Below are 19618 nucleotides of genomic sequence, written 5' to 3'. Positions count from 1 at the left end.
CGCTGTAGGATTTTAATCCATGATGGCGTAATGTGTTTCTGATGGTTTTCCTCAAGACTGTGGTTCCAGCTCGCTTCAGGTCATTGACCAGGTCCTGCCATGTAGTTCTGGGCTGATCCCTCACCTTCCTCATGATCAGTGATGCCCCATGAGGTGAAATCTTGCATGGAGCCCCAGAACGAGGCAGATTGACTGTCAACTTGAACTTCTTCCATTTTCTAATAATCGCTCCAACTGTTGTTACCTTCTCACCAAGCTGCTTGCTTATTTTCCTGTAGCCCATCCCAGCCTTGTGCAGGTCTATTATTTTATCCCTGATGTCCTTACACAGCTCTTTGGTCTTGGCCATTGTGGAGAGGTTGGAGTTTGTTTGTTTGAGCATGTGAACAGGTGTCTTTTATACAGGTAACAAGTTCAAACATGTGCAGTTACCTCTGGTAATGAGTGGAGAACAGGAGGGGGAGCCGAAATGTTTACTAGTTGTGAATGTAACAAATACAGTGGTACCTCTACATACGAAGTTAATCCGTTCCAGGAGCTTGTTTGTAAGTCGAAATGGTCGTATGTCGAGCAGGATTTTCCCATAGGAATACATTATAATTCCATTAATTCGTTCCACAGCCCAAAAACCTGCACTAAATCCTTAAAAAATACTGCTGGTACTATTACAAATGGCAATTACATATAGCAAAACAAATAAATAATAAATAAAAATCGGATTAATAATATAATAATAATAATAATTCCTTTAATAGTGTAACGAAACGGGTTCTAATAAGGCGGACGTTTTTTTCTGTACCTGAAGGCACCGCGGCGCTGACGTGACAAAGAGGGAGGGGAGCGGGTGAAAGTTTACTTTCGCTTTCAATGCTTTCTTGAGAACATCGTCAATTGCGGCAGACAGCAGGCGTTTTGTGTTGAATAAGTTGTGAAAGAAATTATGAAAACGTGGCGAAGCTGGCGATTTCTCTGGAGATGTTACCACAATAAGAATTGTCAGCTTAACTTATAAAGACTGGCGAACGATGGTCGGAGGAGGATCGTGGAGATGTATTGTTGAGCCATTTCACGGATGCCCACCCTACGCTCATATTTTTCTGTCATTTGCATCTTCATTTAGAAGGTAAGCGTCAACTTTTTCCTTGTTTCACCACCTGTACCAACCTTTTCTGAAACCTGTGTTGATTTGTCACACAAGAAAATCCGCCGTGCATTCGTCTGCGGTGCTGCCATTGTCGTCGTATTTCGAGCATGTCGTCGGATGTAGAAACAAATGGCGAGTCAAATTTTACGTCGGATGTCGAAAAGTTCGTGTGTCGAAGCGATCGTATGTAGAGGTACCACTGTACTTATTTCATGCAGTTAAATACAAATTTATTATTTAAAAATTATACAATGTGATTTTCTGGATTTTTGTATTAGATTCCGTCCCTCACAGTTGAAGAGAACATATGATACAAATTACAGACCTCTACATGGCTTGCAAGTGGGAAAACCAGCAAAATCGGCAGTGTATCAAATACTTGTTCTCCCCACTGTGTATATATATATATATATATTTATAAATGTTTTAAAGCACTTCAAATGTAATAATTAAGGTAAGTTTTAAACATGTTACTGTCCCACCGAATTATTTTTAAACAAGAATAAAGTACTGTACTGTAGTACAAAAATGTTTGGCTTTATTAAATGCTTCTTTTACCTCCCTTGACTGTGACTCTTGGAGTGACATGTGGAAATTACAAACTGCTCAGGATTACTTTTAACATGTGGCGTTTATTGTCGCTAACACAACACGTCCGGCTGCCTCGAACGTCGCCACACACACACATTAATTACAGCGCGCGCTACCTTACCCCCCTCACCCGTGCAATGCGCACACAGAGCCTGCCTGTTCCAAGGCAGCATTTCATTCAGTGAGTATATGCAAATCCTCTCTCTTGGACACACTGAGTTGCCACAGCAACTGTTTAACAAGTTAAACGATAATTGTTGCATGCGGCGCTTTTGAAGCCAGTGACTCTGGCAAGATCAAACACCAACATCTGTCAACATCGCAAACTTTACGAGACTGAGACTAAGTGATCGGCTCGGGACAGCTCATCTGTATTTTATTTTTTTTAATTTATTTATTTTTTTTCTAAATTGAATTGAAAAAAATCTGCAATGGACTGAGGGCGCTCAAGTTTGAAGCGCGAATTAGCAAAGGATTACAGCATTTGCAGGGATCCAAGGCCTCTGGAATTGTTTTTGAAAATTCAGCTTGACCAGTTTGATTTAGCAACCTAATATTTGGTAAACGTGTTGATCAATGGTAGACCCACAAAAAAGCCTCAAAAGACCATGCCTGAAAATAAACAGAATGTCAACCATCATCCATTCATTAAGAGGTTCGTTCTTTCACCACTCCCGGTCAAAATGGATTTGATTTCTAGCACCATCAATGGCTGCTAATGAGCTAAAATTGGAATTTTTTAAAAATATGAATAAAATTAATCAATTTAAGAGTTTTTGAAAATGCAGATTTTGCACCCAGTTTGGTTAAGCAACCTAACCCAACCGTACCAAAACAGTCAGAAGAAAACTCCCTTCCTTGTAAAGGAAGCATTTTAGACATAATTTCTCGGCATCCCATACTTGTGGAACTGTTTTGGGAAATTCAGCCCTTCCGACCTGGAATTTTTAGACAAGTTTATCAATAGTAGACCCACTAAAAAGTCTTAATAAACCGTGTCCGAAAAGGAACAGAAAGTCGGTAATTTGGGTTTGAAGAAGACATTTTAGACATAATTTCTTGGCATCCCATACTTGTGGAACTGGTTTGGGAAATTAAGCCCTTCCAACCTGGAATTTTTAGACATGTTTATCAATAGTAGACCCACTAAAAAGTCTTAATAAACCTTGTCTGAAAAGAAACAGAAAGTCGGCCATTTTGGATTGAAGAAGACATTTTAGACATCTTTTATAGTGATGCGAGACCTCTGGAATAGTTTTTTGAAAATTCAGCCCATGCACACACTTGTCGTAGCAACCTAAAATTTGGTAGGCATGTTTATCAATGGTAGACCAACAACAAAGCCTCAAAAGACCATGCCTAAAAATAAACAGAAAGTCAGCAGCCTTCATCCATCAACTAGGACGTTTGTTCATTTGCCCCTCCCAGTCAAAATGGATTGGACGTCCAGGACCGTCAAGGGCAGCCCAGGAGCTTTTGGAATTGGAATTGTTTTAAAATGTGAATAAAATGAATCAATTTAAGAGTTTCACAAACGCACGAATCTCGCCGCCTCAAAAAATCACAACAAGCCGGTGGCTGATTGCATTAGCATATTAGTCAGATGCTCGACAATCACAACGTTCCGCGGCAAGGAGCCACTCGGGCTCCCTTTCGTACTAAAATGGGGGGGGGGGGGGGGGGAGATAATGAATGGGACAAGACGTCAAGGCAATCAGCCAGCACAAACCACGGCTCGTTTGTTGTAAATAGCCAGAATGTTTGAAAATACCAATGTTCAAGACGGAGAAGTGTTTTTATTTGAGAAGATCACATCGCCATTTTGATGTGATGAAATCAGGACGTCTTTTCAACCAAAATAGCCATTTTATGGACTACTTCTTTGCAATATCCAAGTTCACTTCAAACAGATTTAAAAAAAAAATCATAATAGTGTTGCATTGAAAATACCACTGATATCGGCGCCAATAGGGCACTGAAATGACATCATCAGTATTGTGGAGTACCATGTCAAAGTGCCAATACTGCACAATACATACAGTGGGGCAAATAAGTATTTATTCAACCACTAATTATGCAAGTTCTCCCACTAGAAAATATTACAGAGGCCTGTAATTGTCAACATGGGTAAACCTCAACCATGAGAGACAGAATGTGGAAAAAACTCCAGAAAATCACATTGTTTGATTTTTAAAGAATTTATTTGCAAATCATGGTGGAAAATAAGTATTTGGTCAATACCAAAAGTTCATCTCAATACTTTGTTATGTACCCTTTGTTGGCAATAACGGAGGCCAAACGTTGTCTGTAACTCTTCACAAGCTTTTCACACACTGTTGCTGGTATTTTGGCCCATTCCTCTCTATTTTGGTTTCATCTGACCATAACACATTCTCCCAATCCTCTTCTGGATCATCCAAATGCTCTCTAGCGAACCGCAGACGGGTCTGGACGTGTACTTTCTTCAGCAGGGAGACACGTCTGGCAGTGCAGGATTTGAGTCCCTGGCGGCACTTTGTGTTACTGATAGTAGCCTTTGTTACCGTGGTCCCAGCTCTCTGTAGGTCATTCACTAGGCCCCCCCGTGTGGTTCTGGGATTTTTGCTCACCGTTCTTGTTATCATTTTGATGCCACGGGGTGAGATCTTGCATGGAGCCCCAGATTGAGGGAGATTATCAGTGGTCTTGTATGTCTTCCATTTTCTAATAATTGCTCCCACAGTTGATTTCTTTACACCAAGCGTTTTACCTAATGCAGATTCAGTCTCCCCAGCCTGGTGCAGGTGGTCTACAATTTTGTCTCTGGTGTCCTTCAAAAACTCTTTGGTCTTGGCCATAGTGGAGTTTGGAGTGTGACTGACTGAGTTTGTGGACTGGTGTCTTTTATACCGATAATGAGTTAAAACAGGTGCCATCAATACAGGTAACGAGTAAACCCTCGTTCGGCCTCGTTAGACCTCGTTAGAAGAAGTTAGACCTCTTTGACAGCCAAAAATCTTGCTTGTTTGTAGGTGACCAAATACTTATTTTCCACTCTAATTTGGAAATAAATTCTTTAAAAATCAAACAATGTGATTTTCTGTTTTTTTTTTCCACATTCTGTCTCTCATGGTTGAGGTTTACCCATGTTCACAATTACAGGCCTCTCTAATCTTTTCAAGTAGGAGAACTTGCACAATTGGTGGTTGACTAAATACTTATTTGCCTCACTGTACTTTTCAAGATCTAGTTTCCAATTGCTGGTTGCCCTACCCTAGATGGCTGCCAGCTACACATGCCGCTGTAAAAAAAGAGTGCTTGTCGACGTCCAATCATGAATTCCTTCTGCAGTCAATTTTTATGAGTTTATTACTAGTACCCGTCCAATCCATTTGAAGCAGGAGGGTGAATGAACATTCATGTGCTGCTAGCCCTCTCACTTCAAATGGATTGGACGTCTAGCCCCGTCAATGGCAGACAAGGAATAAATAGCATATGCTTTGAAACTTACAAAATACAATTGTACCTCGACATACGATCACATCGACATACGATCCTTTTGACATCCGATGTAAAATTGGACCCGCCTTTTGTCTCAACATAAGACAGCATGCAGGAAATGCAACGATTTATTACAGCCTCGCAATTTCATTGTTTTCCTGCAAGACGGATGCACGGCGGATTTTCTTGTGAGAGAAATCAGTATGGGTCTCAAGAAGGTTACTGCAGGTGGTGAAAAAAGGAAAAAGCCTACCACTGAGATTAAGAAGGAAATGATGGAAAAATATGAGCGTGGTGTGCACGACAATTAGGCCTGTCGCGATTACAAATTTTAGTAGATTGTCTCATATTGTCTCATAAATTATTGCCGATATGCGATATTATTGTCAGTTTATTTTTTCAAACCAATTGAACCATGAACATAGTGACAATACATCCAAATAAATCACCTATTCAAATGCAATAAATTGTTATTCTTAAATAAAACACCAACTATATTAAAAATAACAAATATTTACAAAAAAACCAAATCACACACAATACATTAACATGTCATGTGAAAGCTAGCTAAGTGTAGAATATGAAATAAGTTTGAAACCCAATGCCATTCTGGTTCTCTGCCAATTAGGGCCCATCAAAAGTGTTTGATTCAAAATGACTGTCATAAACATATAAAAAAACAACGCATAATGATTCATTTTAAAGCTAGTTAAGTGCAGAATATGAAATAGGTGAGAAACCCAATGTCATTTTTGTTGTCTACCAATTAGAGCCCATTAATAATGTCAATTTGATCCAAAATGACGGTTTTCTTGCCCTGCAAAGTGCGCATTTGAACAAATTTGAAGCCAAATTATTATCATTTATTATATCATATTATCATTGCCTATCTGATTTTCATAATGGGTGTCATTTTAAACCTATTCTTGGTGTAGAATCTGAAGTATGTGAGATTGCCTCCAGAAATCTGAACATGACATGCTTTTATTTTCAAATGTTCCCCAGAAGTACGTTTGCTAACCTTGAACTTTTCGTCGTGCATATACATGTGGTGTCAGTAATCTTTTTTTTCCTTTTGTTGGCATCGTTTGCAAATGCTGTAATCCAGCGAGTTTTCATGTGTGAAGTGTCACCTTTTAACCGCGTTGTGGAGAAGACTGCCAATGTTTTATAGCAGGTAAAAAAGTTGTTAGTACATTGGTTTTTTTTCCATTAGCGTCAATGTAGCAAAGTGCTAACATTTTACAATATTTAATATAGATGTGCTTCCTTATTTTGTATGTCTGAACTTTATTCTACGGCGTGTTGATGGCCAATGAACATCTGTGAAAGCTACTGGAGTCTCATATGCAATCAACACGCACGTGTGCCGAGTGCACGCAGCACACGCACGTACAAATGTATGCAAACACGCACGCACGCAGAGATAAATCGCAGCCAGGAAAATTACCGCCCTCATTTTTATTTAATGTGCGATGATTTGACATATTGCATATCGCGACAGGCTTAACGACAATCCGGCCGGAATATGCCTACGATCTCGAGGATGACTGTCATTATAATTATTATTGTAACATCGGCAAAGACGTCTACAGCTTCGTCAGCTTTCAAAAACACAGCTACTGTTCGCCGTAGCTGACGGCAACAACAACAGAACATGGAAAGAGAAAGTAAAAACTCTGCTGCACTTGTCTCACTCTCTCGTCAGCAGTGTTGTTAATAACGGCGTAAGAATATAACGGCGATACTAACGGTGATATTTTTTTCAGTAGTGAGTAATCTAATTAATTACTTTTCTCATCTTGACAACGCTGTTACTGTTACTGAGACGGGAAAGGCGTGCGTTACTATGCGTTACTAAGTTGGTTACTCTGGGACAGTCTGGGAGAGACGGACTCACAGAGACGAGAGAGCAGAGCAGGAGTGGGGAAGACGCCGTTGCAAACGCGATGCTAGGTGGCTCCAATAATACCTGACTGTAGCTGATAGCCTACAAACTACGCCCACATGATACGGTGGATATCACATATTATAGAACTAGATGCAAATGACAGACACGGCTCCATTGGCAACATGTTTTAAGGACTACATGCATAAGTAAACAGCCGCCATCTTGAAGCAGTAGGCTCTGTTGTAGAGAACCTTCCGAGAGAACCTAAGTAACTTTTTATCTAAAATGCTCCTAAATCGGCAAAATCTTGACTTAAATCTATCTTTAAATGATGAAACAGTTTTAAAACTTACACATGTTGAAAGTAGACAGAAGGGAACTAATGCAATAACGGGAGCAATTTTAAAAACTTTAACGTTTGATTCACAACTTTAAATGACTTCCACACATAGCAAAGGTTACTATCTAGTTATGGCAATACCCTTGTGTCTAGTTAAGTGGTGGGTAAAGAATTGGGCTAGGGCCAATTGTCCCAAAAACCCTTTAAACTTCACATTGTGTGAGCTGTTTTTTTTGTTTGTTTGTTTGTTTTTGAGAAAAAAACCATGAAAATTATCCCTAGTTACTTTGTCAAGTAACTAATTACTCTTACATTCAGGTAACTGAGTTACTAACGCAATTACTTTTTGGGAGAAGTAATTAGTAAGTAATTAATTACTTTTTTAAAGTAAGATTAACAACACTGCTCGTCACACGGTGCGTTCCCAATTCATTCATTAATTCATTCATTTTCCATGCTGCTTTTCCTCATGAGGGTCGCGGAGGTGCTGGAACCTATCCCAGCTAACTACGGGCAGTAGGCAGGGTACACCCTGAACTGGTTGCCAGCCAATCGCAGGGCACAATGAGACATACAACCATTCACGCATACACTCATACCTACGGACAATTTAAAGTACCCAATTCGTTATATTATTATTATTATTATTATTACGATTTGTATGTATAATTTATTTGTTTTGCAATGTGTAATTACGTAATTGTACCTGCAGTATTTATTCAGGAGTTGGCGTAGGTTTTTGGGCTGTGGAACAAATTAATCAAATTATAATGTATTCTTATGGGAAAATCTCGCTCGACATACGACCATTTTGACATACAAACCAGGGCCTGGAACCAATTAAATTCATATGAAGAGATACCACTTTAATCTTTTTAAAATAGAAATAAGCTAGTTAGGACTTAATTTGGGTCCCAATGCATTGACGTTGATGGGTATGTCGCCCATGCCAACATGGCTGCCCTAAGGCTATTATGGTAAGGGCAATGAAATGTCTTTTCCAGTTTATTATGCCGTCAATTGAAATGAGTTCATCATCCATTTAAAGCGGGAGATTGCCAGCAAATGAACGTTCATTCAAATGGATTAGACGTCTAGCGGTGTCAATGGCGGACAAAAAGTTATTCATTATTAAAAAGAAAAAACTTCCATATGTAGCCTTTAAAAACAGGAAAATATAAATCGCAAGGAATACATGAAAACTGTCGCATTGAGATTTCCGAGGATCTCTGAGCGCATCGCTGCTTCCGCAAGTCAGCTACAGTAGCAAGCCTTTAATGACGTAAGCATCAGTCACTGCGTTCAGTTTTGTTAAATTTTGGTGGTTCATTTCATTCATTCATTGCATTTCTGACAGAGAAAACAGGTAGAAGTAAAAGAGCAAAGACAGGCAGGCAATGCCGTCAGAAAAAAAATGCGCAGGAAATAACATTTTTACTTTTTTTTCTTTCTTTTTTTTTTTTTTTAAAAACTCATGAATTATATTTTAGACCCCTTTGCTCCACTTTTCTCTTTAGGTGAGATTTGGTTCATCTATTTTTTAAATGGATTACTTCAACATGGTGTAATAAAAATGATGTGCAGACAAGCAAAACATTTTATAGCTCATTTTTGTTTGTTTATAACATACTATTTGATGCTGTTTTGCGTTTAAATATTTTTTCAGAGATGGTAATATTAAATAAGTGCCATACATTTTATTTTAAAAATCCATTCACTATTTTATTGTTTATTTTTAAGAATAGAGCTGTAATTAAACTGCATAAAAATAATGTATTTGTCCTTCAATTTAGTTTTTTTAATAGCACAGTTGATTTGCATTTTATGCGCAATAATTACAAGTACTTTTCACCGTAATATTCAAGGTTCACCACATACAGACCCATTAAAAAAACTAATTGAAAAAAAATTGAATATCATGGAAAAGTGATATTTTGGAAGTGATGATAGCTTTTGAGAATTCACATTTTGGAAATAAACGTTCTATTATAATATTAGGTTTTGATTAATTCCTTTTTTTAATTTTGGAAAATACATTTACATAATTTTTCTAGTTGAAAAACAATAATAACAAATTATACTTTTTGAAAATAATTTTCCAGTACATGTCAATATTTTTTATATTTTGTTTGAAATTCCAATTTCGGAATATATAATAAATAATATTCAATATTACCAAAAGATATTCAAAGATATTCAAATTTTGTAGAATTTTCATTAAAAAATAATTTTTCAAATAGACTTTCTATGATATTCAACTTTTTGGAAAAGGGTTGGCAAAAATCCCCCAAAACCCAAGCAAGTGTGTGTAGTGCGACCAACCGGCGCTTGAAGGTTAGGACGAGGCCAAGAAGGATGATGATGAACATGAGGATGCCCGTGATCACCCCAGCCAACTTCACTGTGCCGTCCACGGGTTTTTCAGGCTCGATGGCGTCAGAGTCTTGCGTGGAAGCGCCTATGCAGGAAACGCGCACACACGCACAATCACCGGGAGGTCAATAAAAGTCAGGTGTTTCACAAAAAACACGCAAAGCACGCAAAACAATCCCAAGGTGAAGACGTGCGACATCGCATTCCGATGAAAGCATGCAGGGAGGTCAATGTTATGCAACACTAGTTTGTGTCAGCGACATGCAATTCGGTAGGTATGTCATTCGTGGGTGGACTGATAAAACTCGAGAAGCCATGCCAGAAAAACACAGAAAGTCTGCCATTTGGGTTTAAAGCAGACAAAATAAGCATCACTTATGGGCAACTGAACAATGTGGAATTGTTTTTAAAAAATCAGCCTGAATTTAGTTTTACTCAGCAACATGAAAAAGCCTATATGTCACACACAAAAACACACAGGAACTCTGCCATGTTTGTTTAAAGCGGTCATTTTCTGACTGTTTTGCCTAATTACAAGGGTCTTTTCAGTGAAGTAGAAATTTCAGCCCTTGATTTTAGCTGTACTTGGCAACATGAAATTTGAGTAAACGTGTTTCTCAAAGGTAGACCTACAAAAAAGTCTCAAGAGGTCATGGCCAAATGTCCACAGGAACTCTGCCATTTTGGTTTAAAAAGGCTTTTGAGACAATATATTATTGGTATTTGGGCACTGTGGGATAGTTTTTTTTTTTTTAACAGTTATACTTGTATACAGTTATACTATATGGTGGTGCCGTGGCCCAGTGATAGAGTAGTTGTCCCGCAACCCAGAATATGTGGATTCGATTCTCTCCCCTGATGAACTCCCCTAAATATCCTTGAGCAAGATACTGAACCCCACATTGCTCCTGGTGCTGCGTCACCAGTAGGTGGATGGCGATCTAGTGTAAAGCGCTTTGAGACCCTTGAAAAGTGGAAAAGCGCTATACAAGTACAACACCATTTACCATAATTGGCAACAGTGTTGTTAATCACGGTGTTAGAATATAACAGCGTTATTTTCTTCAGGCAAGGGAGGGTGACGCCGTTGCAAATGCGATGCTACTATGCTAGGTGGCTCCAATAATACCTGACTGTAGCCGATAGCCTAAAAACTACGCCCACATGATGCTTCGGTAGATATCACATATAATACAGAACTAGATGCAAATGACAGACACGGCTGCATTAGCAACATGTATAATAAAGAACTAAATGCGTTAGTAAACAGCCGCCATCTTGAAGCAGTAGACTTTTTAGGAAGGCTCTGTTGTAGAGAACCTTCCTAGCGAACCTAAGTAACTTTGTATCTAAAATGCTCCTAAATCGGCAAAATCTTGACTTAAATCTATCTTTAAGTGATGAAATAGTTTTAAAACTTAAACACATGTCAAAAGTAGACAGAAGGGAACTAATGCAATAACGGGAGCAATTTTAACAACTTTAACGGTTGATTCACATCATTAAATGACTTCCACACATAGCAAAGGTTACTATCTAGTTATCACAATATCCGCAATACCCCTGTGTCTAGTTAAGTTTAGGGTAAAGAATTGGGCTAGGGCCAATTGCCACAAAAAATCCTTTAAATTTCACATTATGTGACCTGTTTTTTTTTTTGTTTTTTTTTTTTTGAGAAAAAAAATCATGAAAATTATTACCAGTTACTTTGCTAAGTAAACTAATTACTCTTACGTTCAGGTAACTGAGTTACTAACGCAATTACGTTTTGGGAGAAATAATTTATAACTGTTATTGATTACTTTATTAAAGTAACATTAACAACACTGCTTGGCAACATGAAATTTGGTAGACTTTTCTGTCACTGGTAGGCCCACATTAAAATCATACCGGTACGTCTCAAGGAGACATACCGGTAATCAAAAATCCACAAGAACTCTGCCATATTTGTTTACAGTGAAAACATTTGTTTTTTTTCCCAAGGAGCCCTTTCCAATTGCTTTTCAAAACTCATCACTCCTCATGCCAATTTTACATAGCAAAGTTATCATAAGTAGAACCTCAAAAAAAGTCTCAAGGTACACTTATTTTGGTGAGAAACTGCCATTTTATTATTATTATTATCTTTGTTTAAATTTCTTGCAAACCCAAATCACAAGAAGGCATATCGGAAAACTTTTGGAAAATGATAAATAAAGAATCAAAATTTTACTTTTTTTTTTTTTTTTTAGCTCATTGTGATTGACTGGCAGAGTGGTCAGGGGATGGGCTCCAGTTTCCGTGCGACCCTGAGTAGTTTCAGGGATACAGAAAATAGATGTGGATGGAAAGAACGGAAAACCTTTTAGCCTTTTTACTGCTGCCGTCAAAATCAATGTATGCCTTCAAGCCTTTGATGACATTGGCGGCGCGATAAAAAACAAGTTAGAGGCCCATGTGGCATCATGACCCTGAGTTGGTCAACATTCCAAATGCAATCATCATAACAAAAAGTATAAATTATTCTTTTGGGTTTCTCCTCTTTCAGAGACAACATTAACAAAAAAAAAAGTCCTTGTTCAAACAAAAGCCCACATTCTCAATTTTTAGGTGACCTAGCAAACAGCAAGCACATTTTCTCAATTCTGTGTCGTTGGTGATGTTCAAAGTTTTTGCTTTGATTTTTGCGACCGTACAACGAGGGTCTCGCCATCCGTCCGTTACGGTAGAACCCGCGGTGAGTTCCCCAACCTCTGTGTGGTCTCCGTCCTCCTAATCGCGACGAGAGCCTCATCAAAAGGGCCTGATGGCGCCCCGTCACGCCCCTGCGCTTTCATCACGTCGTGTTCTTTCATCATCCTCCCCGCAGGCGTCCGCCATCCCAGCGCTTGCCGGCACATTAGCGCCCGACCCCCATTTGTCCACACTTGACCGGCTTTGGCAGTTCAACACGTCAGGCGGTGGAGAGCATCTGCTAACGAGTTCAGCGGACGGACAGAGTTGTGAGCTCGCCATATGCCAGTATGTTAGCATTTGAAAGACTTCCTTTAGCTTTTTGGGCATGGCTTCTTGAGACTTTTTGTGGGTCTATTCATGACAGACATGTCCACTAAATGTCATGTTGCCAAGTAAACTTGAATTCAGGAGCTGAATTTTCAAAATAAAATTCCACTGGGCGTGGATTTATACCAACGGTTCCTAAAATATTGCTTTAAACCAAATTGGCAGATTTTTTTGGGGCATGGCTTCTTGAGACTTTTTTGATGCCTACTCATAATGGACATGATTACCTAATTTCATGTTGCTAAGTAAAACTGTATTCTCAGGATGAATTTAAAAAATAATTCAACAAGGCTCATATGCCTACAAATGATGCCTAAAATGTCTGTTTTAAACCAAAATGCCAGACTTCCTGTAGATGTTTGGGCATGACTTCTTGAGGCTTTCCTGTGTCTTGGCGAACAGGCCCACTGAATTTCATGATCCCAAATAAAACTTTATTCAGGGGCTGAATGTTTAGAAACAATTCCACAGGGCTCCGATGCCTAAAAACGCTTCAATAATAAATGGCTAAAAATGTCATATTTTGAAATTAATTCCACCATGACATTTCATGGTGGTCTACTTTATACATGCACCTACACACATCTTTAAAGAAATCCTTATTAACGCCTGGCTTAATAATTTTAAGGTGCATTGTATTGCATTGCTCATCACCCAGTGTGTAGGTGTTGCTCCTAGCAAACATTTCTTTGAATCCATTTGCGGACATGTATTTTTATTTTCCCCTTGTTTTTGTTTACGCCGCTCTCTCGGATTGCATGATGAAGCGATCCGAAGGGAATTACGCCGAAGAGCGCAGATATTAAAAAGTTAATCTCATCCAAACACACAAGATTGATTCTTCTCGCGCTGGCCCCGAATGAGATATTAGGTGCATCTTTATTTTTACGCGCGAGTGTGTGTTGACTCCGCACAACATATTTCAAATACCCGAGCAGAGAAAAATCATGTATAAATGCAAAGAGTCATCTATTATTGAGAAATTATTCAAACAAACATATGTTGACTGCACAAACATAAATTGCTAGAGGTTGAACACGAGTCATAAGTGTGTGTGTGTGGTTTTTATGATGCTCCTGTATGGATTAGCGTTAGCATGACTGACTGAGTGTGTTTAACAGGATTAGGGATGTGAACGCTGTGTGTGTGTGTGTGTGTGTGTGTGTGTGCGTCATTCAAAGACTCCCACGTGTATTGTGCGCATGTGGAAGCGGTAAATATTTGTGGTTGGGTCTCTCATCTATCTTGGTGAGTCGTAGTTCTGGAGAAAAGAACAATATTCTGTCGTAGAAGATGGAAGTTCTCCCATTGTTTTTTCTTGTAGATTTTCGGTCATTTGCTATTAAACATGGGCATTTTCCTTGGCAACTCGTTGGCTACCACTGACGACGGCAGATGTCCAATCAATTTTGACTGGGAGAAGTGAAAAACTGCAGAAAACACCACAAAAAAGGAACCCGAAAAATGGCAAAGAATCAAAATCCGAGCGAAATGAAAAAGCGAACTCTGCGAAATTGAAAGTTTTTGTCTTTATGCAATTTTTGTGTTTTCTCAATTTTTCATGGTTTTTCAATCCAGAACCAAATCCTGCTGAAAAACAAAATAAAAAACATTAAAGCTGTGTAATTGTTTTTTTGTGTGTTTTTGCTGCATTTTGCGGTTTTTCCATTTCATTTTGAGGTTTTCGCAGTTTTTCAGCCGGATTTGAATCTGGATAGAAAAACCGTGGCAAATTAAGAAAAGAAAAAAACCCTGCAAAACGACGAAAACAGTGGATAAAAACCCCCGCAAAAACTGAAAAAGCGAAACAGAAAACCAACAAATTGTTTTATTCACTGTTCATGTTTTTGTTTTTTTTCTAGCTCTCCCCCTTTTTTGTGTCTTTTATCTAAACACTTTTTGCCTCCAACTAGATAAGGTGTTAGACGGTTAACGTCCAACTGGAAGCTCTTTGACTTGTGTGGTATTTCCATCACGTACAGCCATGTAAGCAACGGCCCCTCATTGCATCAGCGCCTCTGACCGCAACAATTACGGAGAAGCTCAGCTCTAATGGAAACGCGCATGGAAAGTGACAGCTGACGGGCGCACACCGCACTTTTCTTTCATGAAGTATCTCCAACTAGTCATTTCCAATCACAAGTGAGCAGTGCCAGAGTCATTAACAGCAGCCGTATTGATTTCTTGACGAACAACAGGCAACCCTTAACTGCTTTATTTGGGGTCATTGGGAAAATCCTGTCACTTTGGAATCGGAGGGAATTCATTTTAATCTCCTAGTCCAAGGGAGGCAAACTCGCTTTCATTGCGGCCACATCGTAGTTGTGGGTTCTTTTGGAGGACCGTTATGTATGGGGACATTATTGTAGCAAAATGATCTGTAAATTTGTAGATGGATTCACAAATACGTAGACAGTTAGTGTTGCACCAATACCAATACTAGTATCGGAAGGGGTCCTGATACGGCATTAAAATGCAGGCATCAGTATATGCACACTTCGAGATTTAGTTTCCGACTGCCGGTCGCCTTTCCCAATATGACCGCCAATTATAAACAACGCTGAAGAAGAAGAAGTGTTGTTTTTCTGTTAAGTGTTGTTGAATGCTCCCATATAGGGGTCATAATTTCGATGTATGGGCCTATACCTTAAATGGTGGGTGGATAAATGTACATGTTAAACATTAATAAAAGCCAGGACTTGAGGTTTTTTTAGAGGTGGGTAGAGTAGCCAAAAATTTTACTCAAGTAAGAGTGGCGTTACGTCAAAATAATATTACTCAAGTAAAAGTAGTCGTACAAGTAAAAAAGTATTTGGTGAAAAGAGTACTCATGTAATGAATAACATTGTGAGTTTATGATGTTTAGGTTATTTTTTTAAACAATGGTATTTATTTCTCCGTACAAAGTTATCTATATGAACTGTTATTATTATACTGTACTATAATGTATTACATAACCACATTAAGCCAAAGAAATGGAAAAGAAGAAATCATTGAATTACGGCCTGAGAAAAAAAAATCTTCAGAAATGAAGCATTATTTGTCCAAGGGGCATGAGTGCCTTCTAGTGGAGAAAAAATACTTCCTATTATGAAATTTAAAGGATGATATCTCCGGATTTCCGTGGTCAATTGGTGCCAAATAAAAACTGGGAGAGATTAAATTCTGCACTTTATGCTCTATGTCAAATACTTAATTTTTTTACGGCACTTTAAAGATGCCAGAAGCTTAAACAGGTTGGCGTGATCGTAGAACAGCAAGCGTGCGTCTGATTGGATAATAGAGTCATGTGATTATTGTTGCGATGTCTCATTGGTGAAACTGGTAGAGCCAATGTTGGCTTTGGCACACAAAAAAAATCTAATATGTAGAACAAAGAGGGAAAATGTAACGACTAGTGTAGCCCAAAGTTGCGGCATGAGAGAAGCGTTTCTTCTTCGCAAATCTACTCAAGTATGGCTTAGTAAAACTACTTTTAGAAGTTTTCTCAAACAGTTACTCACGTAAATGTAACAGAGTAAATTTAACACGTTACTACCCACCTCTGGGTTTTATGAACACTGACATTGACATCAGCATTCATAAAAGATGTTAGATTTATTAAAAGGAGGGAAAACTGGAAACCGTAAGATAGCAAACTTGTGTCGTCTGTGAGGATAAGTGATTAGCACATGAGCTAAGCTAATGTACTAAATTAATGGTAAATTGGACAAAAACCAAAAAAGCATTTTAAGTCTCAAGTTTTAGAGGAGTTCATTATTTATTGTCATCCTGTCATTCCAGGGAGGCAAAAAGGTTGTTAAGCAGTGTCTGACCAAGCCATGACCGCAATTATTTTACATTCAAGTGAATATGCAGTCATTTAGTACTATGCAGTCATTTAGTACTAAAAGGAAAAAACATAATTTTTTAATATGTTTTTCGAAAAACGTGGTACCGTTAAAGTATCAGTATCGGCCGATACCACACAGTCGGGTCGTGAAATCGGTTTTTGAGCAAAAAAATAGTATCGGTGCAGTTATGCCAGAGTCACCAATGTGTAACTCAAGTTGCACATAGGGACTCCGGCCACAATGGAATCTCAATTATAAACACATCATAAAATGAACGTGAATCATATTGATGGTGTATTTGGCATAATCGTGCAAATACAAGACAAATATCGGATGGAAAAATGAAGGCAGACACACACAAAGTAAGATTTTTGAGCATTTCCTCACGTCTCCTATGTTCAATACTAAAATAATTCCGTAGGTATGAAAAAAAAAATAAAAAGGAACAAACAGTTTTGCCTCACTATTATTGTGAATTTCTTGGTACATTATTAGCAAATGATCGTTCTGTGCCTCTGCCATTTCAAATGGATTGAACGTCCATCACCATTAAAGAGTGAAAATTGTCTCATAGTGGGCAGGGGGGACTTTGCCAGTGAGATCCCATTAGCGTGTTGTGTTTATTAATTGCCGTTTATATCACACATAACTATTTTGACGAAATTATGGGCTCATGAGGTCACAGAGGTCAGAAAAGGAACTCAACAACTAAAGGGGGTATCAATGAATTTATAGGATATGTTTGTAATATGGAACAGAAGAGCTGACTACATTTTGGGGTAACCAGGTCAAAGGTCGCAGAGGTCAGAAAAGGAATATCGTGGTAACTTGCATGGGAGGCGATATGATAAAGGAAAGGTCAAAGGCTACAGAGGGCAAAAATATGGGAATATTTTAAATTTTGGCTGCTTAGGCCGAATGTTGCTTTCAGAGGTCTCCTCTAGTTATATATTTTTCATTATTAACCTCTTGATGCTTACATTTAATAAATTTACATTAAAATTAGGGGAAATACATTAGTATATAAAAAATAGTAATATTTTTTAAAAAGTATAGAATATTATATTGAAGAATACAACTAAAAATTACAAAATCCTAAAAATATATATTTATACATTTAAAATATATATATATGTGAAAAGAGAATTATTAAAAGATTAGATTAGATTAGATTAGATTAGAGAGTAGCAGCGAATGACCATCTAATTAAAGATACATAATACATAATTACATAGGTAAATATTTATGCAATACTTAAAAATGTTTTTGAAAACATACAATGTATAATGAAATCATTTATAAATTCTTGTTCTATTGTCAAATTCTCTCCCCCAAATTATTTATTTGGATTTTTATATATTTTTTTACTTTTCTTTTTTTTTTAACTCTTAATTCTTAGCTATATTTTTAAATTATGTATATTTAGGATGTTTTTATTCATGCTATTTTTATGCACTAATATATCCTTTCAATGATTTATGTATATTTGTAAATGTAAATTCAGGCATCACCGGGTTAACCATTCGTTTTTGGGAATAATTCAAAAATATAAAATTATGAATTAATAAAATGTTAGTAAAACTAATCAAATTAAAAGAATAAAAAAGGCAACTGAGCAACAACGCTTTTTTAAAAATCCTATTTAAATAATTTAACTCATTGTCTGCCATTGATGGCGCTAAACGTATACATCTAGCATGACGTCACGGAAATGCTCAAACAACTTACTCGAGAGGAGCACACAAATGCAGCACAACAGCCATGACATAAACATAGCACACACACTGTACAGCAAATCATAATCAACGATGATGTCATCAAAATGAGGGCAGGAAAGCCGGCAAGTGAGTGAGCGTTTGATTTTTTTTTTTTCCGTGTGTTGACGACGATGATCGTGTGATGACATGGGAAGCAAAAACTCTGCCTGTAAAGCAATAATCACCTTCGCTTGGGATGACTAGAATGTACGGCGTGGTTATTTGTCCCCTACCTATCACCACTAAGGACCGCCGGGGCCGCACGTCCCACCGCCGGCGAGCATTAGAGGAAGGGGGGGGGGGAGAAAGAAAAAACAGAAACAAACGAGCACAGAACAAAAAAAAAGGAAAGAAGAAGAAAATCGTCTAAGAACAAAGGCGCCTTTGACAACACTGAGATCAACAAACAAGCAAGTGAAAGATTAAAAAAGGACATTGGGATGTTTGGGGTTCATGACAGGCTGGGAAAATAAATTGTTGGAGGGAAACGCATGAACAAGAAAAAGATGGGTGGGAAAAACTTTGTGGCTAACATTGAAGCAAACGCAAGGCAGTGAATGCATTACCAAGGCAGACAACAAAACAGTACAGTGATCCCTCACTACTTCGCGCCCTCAGTCCATCGTGGATTTTTTTTTTTTCAGTTAAAAAATAAATAAATATAGATGAGCTGTTCCGAGCCGATGGCGTAGTCTCACTCCCCTCCTCCCTCCTTGCTCTTTGTTGGTACGGCAGTGCACTGGAGTTGCTTATTAAAGTTAACAACGATTGACAGACGTTAAGGTTTGATCTTGCCAGAGAGCGCCACATGTGTCAATCATCGTTTAACTTGTTAACTCATTGTGTGTAAGTGAGCAGCTTGAGCAGATTTGACTGGACTCACTTAATTAATGAAGCATTTAAAAAGCCAAGCATTTTTCTGCTTTATTCTCATTTAAAAATAATTCAGCGGGACAGTAACATGTTTAAAACTTATCATAATTATAACATTTGAAGTGCTTAAAAACCATTTATTGAAATATATATACGTTAAACCTTTTTTTAATTATTATTTGGGAAAAATAAGTAAAAAAACATGTCTCATACAGTGGGGAGAACAAGTATTTGATACAGTGTCTATGGGAAAACCCATTGGCAGTATATCAAATACTTGTTCTCCCCACTGTA

The 19618-nt window shown here is 38.0% G+C and overlaps 1 protein-coding gene across 5 annotated transcripts in view; it reads right to left on the bottom strand.

Annotated features, from left to right (window-relative positions):
* ptprt (protein tyrosine phosphatase receptor type T) overlaps positions 1–19618 on the bottom strand; it is a 262227-nt gene that overhangs the window by 96904 nt on the left and 145705 nt on the right. For 3 of the 5 annotated variants that reach the window (XM_057846399.1, XM_057846400.1, XM_057846401.1), the window contains exons 16-17: positions 18637–18693; positions 9769–9904 (exon numbers count right to left, since the gene is read on the bottom strand). In XM_057846399.1, coding sequence (XP_057702382.1) covers positions 9769–9904; positions 18637–18693 — 193 coding nt within the window. The remainder of the gene's footprint in view (positions 1–9768; positions 9905–18636; positions 18694–19618) is intronic. The other 2 variants (XM_057846402.1, XM_057846404.1) reach the window with 1 other exon arrangement.

This window comes from Corythoichthys intestinalis, chromosome 9 (genome assembly GCF_030265065.1).
Source record: "Corythoichthys intestinalis isolate RoL2023-P3 chromosome 9, ASM3026506v1, whole genome shotgun sequence".
NCBI lineage: Eukaryota > Metazoa > Chordata > Actinopteri > Syngnathiformes > Syngnathidae > Corythoichthys > Corythoichthys intestinalis.
This window is presented reverse-complemented; position numbering and strand designations above follow the sequence as displayed.